The 14,855-nt window shown below is 40.2% G+C and overlaps 1 protein-coding gene across 2 annotated transcripts in view; it reads left to right on the top strand.

The window, feature by feature from the left end:
* The window catches only part of FAR2 (fatty acyl-CoA reductase 2), a 79,954-nt gene that overhangs the window by 37,103 nt on the left and 27,996 nt on the right, over positions 1-14,855 (top strand). For both annotated transcript variants that reach the window (XM_033148219.1, XM_033148220.1), the window contains exons 5-6: positions 1,964-2,141; positions 9,644-9,688. In XM_033148219.1, coding sequence (XP_033004110.1) covers positions 1,964-2,141; positions 9,644-9,688 — 223 coding nt within the window. The remainder of the gene's footprint in view (positions 1-1,963; positions 2,142-9,643; positions 9,689-14,855) is intronic.

Below are 14,855 nucleotides of genomic sequence, written 5' to 3'. Positions count from 1 at the left end.
AACTGAGAGCGGGAGGATTGGAAGACGGAGGCCCATTAGATTCAATGCTTCCTTCATTGTGCAAAGCTTCAGGTCCTTGGGATGTTTCCGGTCAATTTTCCAATTAAAAATTAAATTTCAAGAAACTGAGTAATCAAGATTGGGACTTTGATTGGGATCGATTTGAAATACGCAAGGGATTTAAAAATGGAAGCCAATCCCTTACGCTGGATAAAGAGGAAGGCAGATATCTTTGAACCGTAACCAAAGCCTGAGAGTGTGTTTTTCAACTTCCCAAAGGTACTGTTGAAAACTCCCCCCCCCTTAAGGAGGGTAAGGGAAGGGGGGGTCTTAATTACTATATGACCCTGTAAAGCTTTAGATTGTATCTTTGAAATCCGTCACATTCCTGGAAACGGAACCGCTGATCGGCAACAGCAAGACGCCATTATATTGTAACAAAGAGACTGGACATAAATATTTTCATTTTTGCGGTCTGGAGTAAAAAGGACATATTGTTTCAACAAGTACGGTCTTGGTGACACCATTCACTTTGCAACATCCGCAAAACAAAGGCAACAGCTGGGTTCTTTGAAGTCGCCTTTTAGGCATGGAGAAAAGCAAATTTAAAGAGAGTGTTAAAACTTCTTGGAGAAATTAAACAGCAAGTTAAGGCTTTTGGAGATGGATTGAATGAAATAAATAAAAAACTGAAAGTTATTAAAATGGAACCAGGATTATTGAAGCGGGAAGTCTCTGACAACAAAGTCACGAGGGATGACAAAAGTGTGAAACAATGGGAAGATTTAAGACGACTGGATGTGGAGAAATTATAAGGCCCAATATTGAAAGACATTGTTTTTCCACAAAAGAGTCCGAATGAGGATTATTGCAAAATGAGAGTTGAAGTTGAAATTGAAATTGAAATTAAGAAGATGAAGGATTGACCGAATAAAGACTTGAATGAAGACTTGTCCGATTGTTTCAGGATGATGGTTAAAGGAAAAAATAATCCTAAAAGACTTGCCTAGCTGACAGCGAGACTACGTGACCAGGGAGAGGAGACCGTGTATGAAGATTGGAAGGAATTCAGAGTGACTTGAAAAAAACTTTTTTGTTTTCTGAAGTTGGATACACCTTAGGGAAGGGAGCAGAGGTTTTTCGGTATTAAATTACAATTATGATGATTAGAATTTATGTTTAATATAGATATATATTAGAGAAATGATTCAAGATTTGAGGAATGAAAAACAGATTTTAATTTGATTTGATATTAAGAGAGAAATTAGATGTTTAATGAGAAATTAGTTATTGGAAAAGATAGTATAGGGAAGTGTTTAAAGTTGAATGATATGGTGATAAAATTTAAAAATAGGTTGGACAAGTAGAGTGTTTAGGAGGTTAAGATGTAATAAAGATGATAGAGGGTAAATAAAGTTAAGAAACTGTCAAGGAAGTTTGTCAATGAAATCCAGCAGTAGGAGATCGGGGGAAGCCACTCTAAGATGTTAAGGTTAAAATGTTAACTGTATAAGAAATTTTGTGTTGTTTGTTTTTATGTTTGTTCTCATTTGTGTGTGTATTTTTCTTATAAAATGAATAAAGAATATTTATTTAAAAAGGGAAAGACTCCTACTGCCTTCTTCCTTTAAATGTGTGTGCGAAGGGGGGATTATGGGCTTGTTTGTTCTTGTTCTTGTTCTTGTTTTTATTATGCATTTTGTATTTGTATTTTTTTTTATTTTAACCTGTGAACTGCACTGAGATCTACGGATGAAGGGTGGTATACACATTTAATAAATAATAGTAAGAATAATAATAGTAATAAAATAATATCTCAACTTGCAATGGGGAGTGCTGAAATCTTGTCCATCTTATTTTGACGGCTGTTCTACAAATCTAATTCCCCTTTTCCTCCTTTGCATCTTTTCTTTTCATGGCTACATTTCAATGGGTGTTGTTGTTGTTGTTTTTATCCTGTTAGGTGGATGGATGAGTCCCTCATTCAAGAGATCACACCCAAACTGATTGGGGATTGGCCCAACACCTACACATTCACCAAAGCCTTGACAGAGTACGTAATTCAGCAAGAGAAAGGTAACCTAAATACTGCCATCGTTCGACCATCCATCGTGTGCTGCAGCTGGCAAGAACCTTTCCCCGTAAGCATGACTGCTCTTCCATTTCTGCTGAGTACTCTGAAAATTCCAACTGCAGCTATTGCTTTGCTCTCAGCATATTGCCTCTCTGGAAATTGTTGCTACAAATACATTTGCTAAAAATCTCAACAGCATCCATTCCTTGGTATGTCATGCTTCTTGGCAACAAGGGGAGGAAGGAAGGAGAACCGTATGGATCCTGGACCATGGATTTCTCCTCCATGCCCCTTTGGGGAAATTCATTCCCAATTTTGTGTGGGGATGAATGCATCCTGCAGTGAATAGATAACCACTTTTCATTACTCGTTTATAAAGCACCTACAACTAATACTGTGATTTTATTTTTTTTATAAAGTATTTTATTATTTTTCCGTATAAAGAACAAAAAAGAAAACACATACACGTATACACAACTAAAAAACACAATAAACAATAAACAGATTAAACAACAATCACAATAAACATAAGAAAACATACATACCTAAAATAAACAGGAACATATACTTATCCTTATACAATTCTTGTTTCTATCTTCTCTATCCGGGACTTCCCCCGTTCCCTCCACTGCATTCAAAATCAGTATATATTTTGGGTAACTTTGTATCTTTTTTCATTAACATTAACCATATCTCTTGATAATCTTTAGAATTAATTAATCAAATATAAATCCTCACTTAAACTAAATATCTTAAGACATTCTTAAACAATTATATCATTTACAACAAAACTTATTATAAACAATTTATCTAACCTTAACTAGCTAAAGTCAATTCTACTGGCTAGTTCTGCTCAAATATTCAATTTTACACAATTAATTAAATAGTCCTTAAATTTCTTCCAGTCTTGCGACACCTTCTCCTCCCTCTGGTCTCGGATTCTCGCGGTCAGTTCGGCGAGTTCCATAAAATCCATTAACTTCATCTGCCATTCTTCCACTGTCGGGATCTCTTCGCCTTTCCAGTTTCTTGCAAGTAAAATTCTAGCAGCTGTTGTGGCATACATAAAAAACACTCTATCCTGGCTGGGTATCACATCATTGGTCATGCTCAAAAGAAAAGCCTCTGGTTTCTTACTAAAGGTAATTTTCATTACCTTCTTAAGTTCATTATAAATCTTATCCCAGAAAGCCTTTACCCCTGGACATGACCACCACATATGGTGAAAGGTACCTTCCACAGATTTACATTTCCAACACACATTACTCACTGTAGGATGCATCTTAGCTATCTTAACTGGTGTTAGATACCATCTATAAATCATTTTCATGATATTTTCTCTTAAACTGTTACAAGCCGTAAATTTAATACCTTCCTTCCACAACTTCTCCCAGTCATCCAACATAATATTATGTCCCACATCTTTCGCCCAGTCTATCATTGCCGATTTAACCAGTTCATCTTTCTTATGCCACTCTAGCAACAAATTGTACATCCTGGAAAGGTTTTTAGAGTTCGGTTCAATTAACTCTGTTTCCAGCTTTGATTTTTCCGTTTGAAAACCAGTCTTTTTATCTGCTTTAAAAACCTCATGGATTTGATGATATTGCAGCCAGTCGGTGACTTCACTTTTCACTTGATCATAGCTTTTCAGCTTAAACGATTCACCTTCTCGCTGCAATATATCTACATATCTTAACCATCTTGCAGACATATTAGGTCTCTTGTAGGCCTTGGCCTCCACGGGTGAAATCCATCTAGGAGTCTTTCTAACAAGTCTTTGTATCTCATCCAAACCTGATACAGGGCTTAGACTATATGATACAGTCAGAAGACTATATGGTTCTTAAAAGCCTTGTGGACTTTTTCCTTGTCATACCAAAGATAGGCGTGCCATCCGAACATATTGTCAAAACCTTCCAAGTCCAACACATCAGCATTTTCTAATTTAAACCAATCTTTCATCCAGCAAAAGGCCGCTGCTTCGAAATATATCTTTAAATCTGGCAGGGCAAAGCCTCCTCTCTCTTTAGAGTCTGTTAATATCTTGAATTTAATTCTTGGCTTTTTTCCCTGCCAGATAAATTTCGTCAAGTCCCTTTGCCACATCTTAAAACAGTCCAGTTTATCTAAAATTGGAATGGCTTGGAATAGAAACAGCATCCTTGGTAGTACATTCATTTTAACAGCAGCTATTCTGCCCATCAATGAGAGCTTCAATCTTGTCCATATCTCAAAGTCTCTCTTTATCTCTGTCCACACTTTTTCATAATTGTCCTTGTACAGGTTCAGATTTTTTGCAGTAAGATTGATACCTAGATATTTTACTTTCTTAACAAAGTTGAGGCCAGTACGTTCCTGTAATTTTTGTGTCTGCTCTAAATTCATATTTTTAGTTAATACTTTGGTCTTCAGTTTATTTAGTTTGAAGCCGGCTACACGTCCAAATGATTCAATTAATTCCAAGGCTTTGGGTACACTGCTTTCAGGTTCTTGTAGGGATAACATCAGGTCATCTGCAAAGGCGCGTAATTTGTATTCTTTCTCACCCACCCTTATTCCTTTGATCAATCTCTCCTTTCTTATCATATTTAAAAGGACCTCCAGGACCGTAATAAACAACAATGGGGAGATAGGGCACCCTTGTCTTGTTCCTTTTTCGACTCTAATTTCTTCCGATATCACACTGTTTATTATAATTTTAGCTTTTTGTTCTGAATATATGGCATTAATGCCATTTAAAAATCGTTGTCCAACTGCCATCTTTTCTAAATTTTTCTTCATGAATGTCCAAGAGATATTATCAAAAGCTTTTTCTGCATCTATAAACATTAGTGCTGCCTCCGTGTTGATGTTTTTTTCCAGTTTCTCTAAAATATCCACAATAATTCTTGTATTATTACTTATTTGTCTTCCTGGTAAAAAACCTGCTTGGTCTTTATGAATAAAGTCCTTCAGCACTCTTTTTAATCTCATAGCCATAACATTTGCAAATATTTTATAGTCCACGTTTAGGAGCGAAATTGGACGATAATTTTTCATCGTGGTCTTATCTGAATCTGGTTTCGGAATCAGTGTGATATAGGCCTCCTTCCATGTCTCCGGTGCCCTACCTCCTTCTAGTATTTTTTTGCAAACTTCTTTAAAAGGCTGTGATAGCCAATCTTTCAAAGACTTGTAATACTTTGCAGTCAGTCCATCCGCCCAGAGTGGCTGGGGAGACCCGGCCAGATGGGCGGGGTATAAATAATAAATTATTATTATCCGGTCCTGGGGCTTTCCCTATCTGCATGTTGTTAATTGCTTCCTCTATCTCTTGAGTGGAAATCGGGTGGTTGAGCATGTTTGTCTTATCTTCTGGGATCTTTTGCAATCCATTTTTTTCCAGAAACCGGTCTATCTCTTCTTCTTTTATTTTGTCCTCCTTGTACAATTGTTTGTAGAATCTTTGGAAACACCATCTAATTTCCTCTGGGTTCTCCACACTTTTTTCATTTACTACCAAATTGTTGATGATATTTGCTTTCTGTCTTTTCTTCAACTGCCAAGCTAATAATTTACCACATTTATTTGCAGATTCAAAAGTTCTCTGTTTCATCATTTTAATCTTCCATTCAATATCTTGGTTCATTATTTTAGCATATTGGGATTGCAAGTATTTAATTTTTTTTTGAATTTTTTGGCTTTTGGGGTGTCCTCTTAATTCTTTTTCTTTTGCTTTGATCAATTTCAAGAGTCTTTCCATCTCTGCATTTTGTTGTTTCTTCTTTTTTGCTTTTTCACTTATAAGGAACCCTCTCATCACCGCCTTGCTTGCATCCCAAACAATTCTTTTTTCCACTTCAGAATTTAAATTGATTTGAAAATATTCTTTCATCTTTTTTACCGCTCTTTCTACCAGCTTGGTGTCTCTCATCAAAGCATCATCCATTCTCCATCTGAAAGAATCCTTGGAAATTACTCTTAAATTCAATTGTACAGGATTGTGATCCGAATATGTTTTTGGACCGATTTCTGCTTTTTGTATTTTTGGTGCCAATTCATTCGAAATCCAAATGTAATCTATTCTCGACCATGACTTCTGAGTTTCTGAAAAATAAGTTGCCTCAGTTTCAGTGGGGTTCCTTAACCTCCAAGCATCCACCAAATTCAAATTGTCCACCATTTCAAAGAATGTTTTTGGCAGTTTCCCATCATTTGTTAATTTAGCTCTTTGCGATCTGTCCATTAATGTGGAAACTGCACCATTAAAATCTCCGAGGCACACAATTTTATAATCCAAATAGTCCAACAGCAAATCATGTATCTTTTTGTAAAAGATTGACTTCCCATCATTCGGTGCGTAAAGTCCCAGAATCAAAAAATTTTCGCCTTGTACTTTAATTTCTATAGCAATGTATCTCCCTTCTTCATCTTTGAATATCTGCTTTGGGCTGTATTTTTCCTTGACATAAATTATCACTCCTCTCTTCTTGACTTTATCCGATGAGATAAATTCCTGGCCTAATTTCTTGTTTTGTAAAATTCTTCTGTGTCGTCGAACTACATGGGTCTCCTGTAAACATACTATGTCCAAATTCTTTTTTTCCAAACTATGAAAAACTCTGCGTCTCTTCGGTCTCTGGTTCAATCCCCGAACATTCCAGGTCATCAATTTGAGGGCCATCTTTTACTCTACTCCTCCAGTTGCCTCCGCTTTCTTATCTTCTTCTGAATCCTTTGAGTCACTCGGTCCCGGTACCCCTGGCGGTGGAAATACTCCTGGAAGTCGATACAAAAAAGCTGGATCTAATGCTGTACCTTTAAAGTCCTCCAGGTGTTTGTCCAAGAATTTTTGTTTCTCAGCCGGGGATTTTATCCTTATCCTCTTTTCCTTGAACGTAAAAGCGAGGCCCTCTGGAAATTCCCAACTGAAAGGAATATTCCTTCTTCTTAATTCAGATGTTAGGTCGTTGTAGGATACTCTTTTATCCAGGAAGTATTTGGGGATGTCTTTAAACAATATGACTTTGCTCTGCTGAACCACCAGGTTGTTTTTGTAATGCAGGTCCAAAATATAGTCTCTTTGGTATCTGTTGTTTAACACAATCAAACAGTCACTGACTCCTTTGGTACCTTTCTTTCCTCTGGATCCAAATCTGAAGGCCTTCACTATGTAAGCTGAGACGTCGTCTTCCTCCAAATTCCAAAATGTTGCAAATTCACTCACTATAAATGCTTTTAGGCTATCCTTTTCCAGTTCTGGAAGTCCTCTTAAGCGGATGTTCCCCTCTCTCTGTCGGAGTTGAAGAAAAGCAAGAGATTCTTCTACGCTCCTCTGCTGTGATCCAATTCTTTCTATTTTCTCCAAATCAATATTGTCCAATTTTTCTTCCACCGTTTTTATTTTCTCTTTAACTTCTTTAAATTCCTCAGTTTCCTTCTTCAAAACTGTCACCTCCTGTCCAATCTTATTAATTTCTTCTCTATTTTTCCTGACGTTTTCCTCAATTGCTCCAATGGATTTCTCCAATCTTTGCGTGGAATCTTTAATTTCAGCTTGTAGTTTATCTGTTGCAGAGTTTACTGTTGTATTTAGTGAAACCTGCGTTTGCTTCACCTCCTCAGATACTTTTTTCAGTCCTTCTGTTACTTCCACAATACTAGCAGTTAGCTTCTCAATAGCTGCAGCCATCTGTTCCTGTGTAGTTAAAGATATTGAAGATTTTCTTTGTGTTTTGGCTCTAGTACTATCTTGCATTTCCAAAACACTCTGCAGCTGGTATCTCAAGGTCACCTTTTTGTTGTAATTGTCTCAGACATTCACAGAAGAAAGCCAACAGTCCCAAAAATCAACACTAGGTGGCCAGCAATTGAATTCAGAGAACAAAGAGGCTGCTGAGCCAGAAGTCCCAAGCAATTCCGACCAATCATCCAAAATATAGGCTTAAATGTCACTAATTCCAAATATTTTAAACTCTTCAAAAGTCAAGAAGGGTTAGCTCTTAAAACAGTCCAAAGCAGTACCTTGTTTTTTTTTCCCTTGCAATGTATCCACCAATTCCATAATAGAGGCTGCAGCCGGCCACAAAGAAAGTTAAAATGTCTCCTCTGGCAAACAGTTACAAAACAAATGGCAACAAAATAACGCAGCCCGCTACCGACCCGGAATCCTAATCCAGAGGGCGAGCGGTGTCTTCTCTTGTCATAATCCTTATTATTCAGTCTTTTAAAACAGTTCCAACAACTTTTAAACGACTTTTAAAAAGTTCGGCAAAACTAGCAAACTTTTTTCCGTTAGTCGTGGCTTAGCTTCTTTGCCGTTGCCCTGCTCTGTTAAGCAGTTCAAAGAGAGCGGGCTTCCTTTTAAGATCTTCTCTGCAAGTCCAAAATCCTTTAATTTTAAAAGTTCATAAAGTATTACTTACAGAGTTTCTTTTTGCCGGTTCTAATTAGGAAGTGCTGGGTGCTCGAATCTGACGGGATCGCTGCTTTGTTCTCCTGGGGCAGCCGTCTCTTCAGCTCCGTGCCGTTGCCTCACTCGCTCGATTTCCCCCCTTACGAGGGTCAATCGAGAGTGGGGGCGGCACGTCTGGAGCCCACAAGACCCAGTCCATGGGACGCTCTTCCCGTGGCTTTAAGGGGCCCGCGGCGCAGGCACGGTAACCCCTAAAGCCCCCTGGAGAACCGGAGCTCTTCAGCTCCTGACCGCTATTGACCGGCACCAAACCGGAAGTCCCTAATACTGTGATTTCAGACTTGAAGTTACTCCCTAACACTATGCTTATTTGTACTTATTCCTATCATGCATTTTGTATTACTGCTGTTTACTTAGAATGTGGTGAACTGCTTTGGGCAGAATATTTTGGGCAAGTGGTGATTGTTAACATAAACAGATGAGGATGGTTTTTTGTAGTGCTTTTTTCTGGGGGTACTCAATGGTACTCAAGTACCAGCACCTTTTGTTCTCCAAAGGTTAAAAGTGTGGCACTTCATGGTGAGTACTGGCAGCTTTTTTTCTACCCCCCAAAAAAACTAGGGTTTTCTTTAGTGAATTGGATTTAGGTGGTAGATTGATGAGTGCCTGAGTCACGTATCCCAGCATTGCCACAACCATCCTTTTTTAGAGAGAGAGAGAGAGAGAGAGAGAGAGAGTGTATTTGGAGACAATTTGAAAGAGGGATACCTCACCATATTGTGTCCACTCATTCCACTTTTGCCTCTGGTAAATGGATTTGGAATATTTTTGTATTTCTAAAATCTACAAAACCTATTTGAGCAGTAGCTTGCTTAGACAAAATATGTGAATGCCACAGAACGCAAAACCTCTCCAAAACCATTTTCAACACTCTTAAAAAAGTGGTCTGTGACCCGAATCCATTTTTATTTTTTTACCATATTTTTAACCCACTTTTGTTTGCTGACTCACATCAATAAAAACCATCAATCTCAGGCAAAAGAAATGTGCACTAGGCTTCAGATTCATAGATTTTAATATGGGAAATATACTATGCATAATCCCCACCCCGGTAATAGACACTCAAAAATCTCTCTCTCTATAATTGCTTTCCCTTATTTTTTTCTTTTCAGGGGTGGATTGATCAGTTCAATGGACCATGCACTTTCTTGATTGCGGTATGTGTCACTTAGTAGAACTCTTAGGTCCCTGGGATGCAGGACTAGAGCCTGGTAGATGTGGAGGTGGGGCCTCTATTTAGATAACAGGGTGTTTCAGTCATATGTAACCTCTGATTATTGTACTTAATGTCCTTTAGAAACAGAATATATTTAATGTGGCTTAACACAGAATCCTTGCAGATGGAGTTTGTTGCATACTTTGAACAAACAATGAAGCAGCAACAATTGGTGCAAATTACTATTTGCGTGTTTAGACCTTTTAACCACCCCCTAGAAATAAATTCACACAGGTGGAAGGAGAAATAGATGCTACTACTCTCTGCATCACAATGAGTTGCCAATGTTCCAGAGGTGGAGTGGGAAATATTCTGGAAGTTGCTGAGCCGTTGGGGCCACTCCATCTGAAAACGTGACAGGGCATCAGCAATGTCATTATTAGCGCCAGGAATAAAGCGGGCACAAAAAACAATATTAAATTTGAGGCAGTGCAACACAAATGTGCGCAGCAGGGCAGAGACTCTACCAGAGCGAGAGGACTGCCTAGCCAAAACATTCATCACAGCCTGGTTATTGGACCAAAAGGAGACCCACTGGTCCTTGAACTCCTTGGTCCAGATCTGCACCGCTACTACAATGGGGGAAAACTCAAGAAATGTTAAGTCATGAGTGACAGCAGTTCCCTGCCAGTGCACCGGCCATCTCTGAGCACACCAGCGACCTCTGAAATAAATCCCATAACCCAATGTGCCAGCAGCGTCTGAATTGACCTGAAAATCAAATTGTAAATTCAAAGTATCCTGCCACAACGATACGCCATTGAACTCCCTGAGGAATTCCAGCCACACCTGGAGGTCTGCTCTGACCTCACTAGGCAAACACACCCTATGATGGGGTGAACACAGGCTGGCAGACAACCTGGCCAGGTGTGTGCAAAAGGGGCGGCTGGGGCCACCACCCTGCAGGCAAAATTCAAGTGACCCAATGGGGACTGAATCTGCCTCAATGTAACCTTCTCTCTGGGCAAAAACTGCAAAATCAAAGCGCACAAGGCCACCAATTTCGCTTCAGGCAACACAGATGTCTGCGCCACGGTATCCAGCTGGATGCCAAGGTAGGATAAGCTGGTGGCTGGACCTTCAGTTTTATCAGCCGCTAAAGGGACACCCAACTCACTAGTTAAGTCATTAAAAGCTTGCAATAACACCAATAACATCTGAATCTGCTGAAGAACATAATGAAAAGTCATCCAAGTAATGGGTCACACCCCTAAAACCTGTCTTCTTGTGCAAAGCCCAGTCCAAAAATGTACTGAAAGCTTCAAACGCTGCGCAAGATATGGAGCAACCCATGGGCATGGCCTTATCCACATAATAGATTCCATCAAAATGGAATCCAAGCAGTTTAAAATCAAGTGGATGCACAGGAAGCAAACAAAAAGCTGCTTCCACATCACATTTGGCCAGCAAAGCACCTTCCCCAAAACTCATAGGGAATCAAACCACAGCACAAATACAAGATTTAAAATTGCAACCAAGGAGCAGAAAACAAAAGTATTAGTGGTCGTGTAGTTGGCCACAGCGCCTTTTTTGAGATATGACAGAGTTTAAAAACCTTGCCACCTGCAAGGTTGTATAGGAATCGTTGTCTTGCAGGAATAAGGCAAGGTGTGACTCAGCTGGTGCACCTGTAAGTTTCTGAGTTATTGGTCTTAGTAATTTTGCCCGAGCCTCACTATGCAGGGGACAAATAAAGATTATATGATGGAGCGATTCCGTCGACTTTTTATCACAATCACAAAAGGTGGAAACTAAGCCCTTGGAAAATCTATGTCTCAGGACATTAGAAGGAATAACATTAAACCTTGCTTTGGTGAAAGCGAATTGGTGCCCAGCAGTAGAGAGGGAGGATAGGTATAGAGGGACATGATGTATTGGAATAACTCCAAAATTCCAAGGCGAGCAGACACCCCCACCCAGCATATGATTACGCTGTAGCTCCAAATCGTCCAGTCTTTGTTTGATTAATCTTTTTGCCAAAGCGAGGTCTAAATTAAGCGAATCTAAAGGAGAGATTCCAAAAGACAGAAGTTTGGCGTGGATTTTCCCAGTCCAAGGGTTTGCAAATTCGTCACGCCAAAGACATTGGACGAGATAATGGCTGGGTAATCTATGCCAAAGAGTTAACCAGTAGATCAATATTCGTTTCCATAAGAGAGTCTCTAGTGAAGGAATCTTCAATTCTAGTCGTATAGCTGCATTACTAACACACGTAGGGAGTTTTAAAAGCCGGCGAAGAAACTGATTTTGCAGCACCTCCAGCGGGGCCGGATTTACCAGAGCTGCCCAAAGCGGAGCAGCATAAGTAAGAGTGGTAATAACTTTTGCGTTGTACACCTTTAAAGCCGAGGGCACGTGTAGGGCTCCGTCTGAGAAAAAGATCTGGAGAAGTGCATGAGATAGAGTTTTGCCCTTGTTAAGTAGATGTTGAACTTGGGATTTCCAGCTCAGGTTATATTGAAAAACAATCCCTAGATATTGGAACTTAAAAACTTGATCTATTTTTACTCCACCAAGCTTCCACTGAAAAAGTTTCCGACTTCTAGAGAAGACTACAACTTTTGATTTTGAGTGGTTGATGGACAATTGGTTAGATTGACAGTAAGCAGTAAAGATCTTTAACGCCCTACATAGACCAACCCTTGAGTAAGAAAGGATCACTGCATCATCTGCATATAAAAGCAGCGGACAGCGGTAGTTTGCGATGCGGGGGGCATGAATGTAAGCGTGCGACTCATTTAGAGGCTCTCTCATATCACTGACAAACAGGTTGAAAAGGTAAGGTGCTAATATACAACCTTGTCGGACTCCTTTATTTATCGGGACCGCATTTGTAAGGTCACCAGCGGGGGTAAGTCTAATTCTGGCAGAGGATCCACCATGCAGTTGGATCATGAGCCAAAGGAGCCTTTTATCAATGCCCCACCTCACCAATTTCTCCCATAGAATGGTTCTGGGGATGCTGTCGAAGGCTGCCTTCAGGTCTATGAAGGCAGCGCATAAATGTCCTCGACTGGGGAAGGAGTATTTCCTTGCAAGGTGATAAAGGATTATGGCATGATCTATGGTGGAGCGATTGGGTCTAAAGCCCGCTTGTTCATGGCCAATCAGGTTGGATTCTTCTGCCCATTGAGACAGTTTAGACAGCAACAAGCGGGCATAAATTTTCCCTATAGTCGAAAGGAGGCTGATACTACGGTAGTTCCCTGGATCAGCAGGAGAACCTTTTTTATAGATTGGTATAATAATGGCTTCCTTCCATGTCTTGGGAATACAGCCAGTAGCATTAATGGCATCAAAGGTTTTGGCCAGGATTCCTGACCACCACTCAGGATGTGATTTAATGACCTCTGCAGGAACCAGGTCAGGGCCGGGGGCCTTGCCGACTTTCAACTGGGATATTAGGACTGATATTTCGCCTGGATCTGTGGGCGGCCATCTGGGTAGGTGTTCGAACAAGTGCTCCAGATGGGGAACCAGAGCCTCTGCCTGTGAGAAACATTTCCTCAGGAACTGTTCCCAAGTAGGGGCCGGGATAACAGTCAAGGGATATTTCCTAGCTCTGCTGTTAATTAGTGACCAGAATTCATTAGCTCTGCGGGATTTGGAAGCTAAGATCAAGGCTTGCCAACGGGTAGACTGCCACTCCCATTTTGCCATTTATAGACTAATTTGGCTTGAAAGTATATAGGTGGTAAACTGGAAGCGTCTGAGTTTTTATATTCGTTGTATATTGAACGCAGTTGGAGTTTGGCTTGTTTACATACAGAGTTATACCAGGGAGCTCCTGAGTTAGATTGGGCTCGCATAACTGTTTGAGAAGGCGATGTAAAAAAGGCAGTAAAGTTTGCTGTAAGGTGGCTAAAGAGATTCAGAACTGCACTGGGATCACATGAGTCAGAAATTGAAACAATTGGGTGAACTTGGATTTCTTTCTGGAAAAATTCTTTATACTTTAGGGCGAGAACCTCTGACCATTTAATCCCTCTTAATTTGGATGCTGCGTTAATTTCCATGGGGGGGGGAGTGTCTATGATCAACCCCTTGCCAAACCAGAGAAAGCGTGGCCGTTAGGGGAAGGTGATCACTAACTTGCACATTATCGACCTTAAAGGAAAGGACACTCATAGGTAAATCCCTGGAAACCAACAGGTAGTCAAGGACGCTGTTAGATTTTGTGCCAAGATGAGTAAACTCCCCCGGTATATCAGGGGGGTATCTACCATTCAAAAAAACTAAATTCAGGCGGATGGCCATTAGATAAGATAACTCCTGCCTCATTTACTCTGGAATCCTTAGAAATTCTTGTTGCAGCGTGCTCCCATTCATAGTTGTCAAAACAGGGGGTAACCCACCATTTGGTTTTAGTCAAAGAGTCCAAATTGGCAGCGGTACGGGCATTAAAGTCTCCACCGATTATAGAAGGGATATTTGGGCATTTAATGTAACAAGAAAGAAGATGGTCTTCTAAAGAGCCCCATCTAGAGCAAAGTTCAGGGCGCCGCCCTCCTGGGGGGTGGTAAACATTGGATATTAGAAGTGAGATCTTTTCCCCCGTTTTCAGCCCAGAAAGAACAAAAGGGGGGCAAGCCTGCACAAAAGAGAGTTTGGTATGTAGCTTGAGTGAAACACCAATTACGAGACCACCTTTGGGGCGACTGTCGCGGTCACTCTCTCAGACCTGAGCAGCACCCCCCGACGTTTAACGGTCTATTGGTAACTGCCCCAACAACATATGGTATTTCCGCTGCCACCAGCCAGTATTCACTCTGTCTAACTTCTAACCTCTAACTGCCTTTTCTATCCTCTCTAACTGTCATCCTTCCACACTCTAATTGCCTGGAGAGCTCCCATTGGTCAAGCTCCTCCCTGCCAAGTTAACCCTTGGAGAACCTTTAGGGGTGAACGCCACATCTCCTCCCCCCTTAATAAAGTTTGAATCAGGAGGGTTAACTTAATACAGTTACTCTCCTGTTCAAACAGCAACAGCTCAAAACACATAACTTTTATAACTTTTACATATTCTCTATCCCCTGTTTACCTTTTTTTTTTAACCCATGTCACATTTTCTCCTTACTACCTCCCTGCCACATTAATTATATACATAC

This window comes from Lacerta agilis, chromosome 5 (assembly GCF_009819535.1).
Source record: "Lacerta agilis isolate rLacAgi1 chromosome 5, rLacAgi1.pri, whole genome shotgun sequence".
In the NCBI taxonomy this organism is placed as follows: Eukaryota; Metazoa; Chordata; class Lepidosauria; order Squamata; family Lacertidae; genus Lacerta; species Lacerta agilis.
Note: the sequence above shows the minus strand (reverse complement) of the source record. Positions and strands in the feature narration are given on the sequence as shown.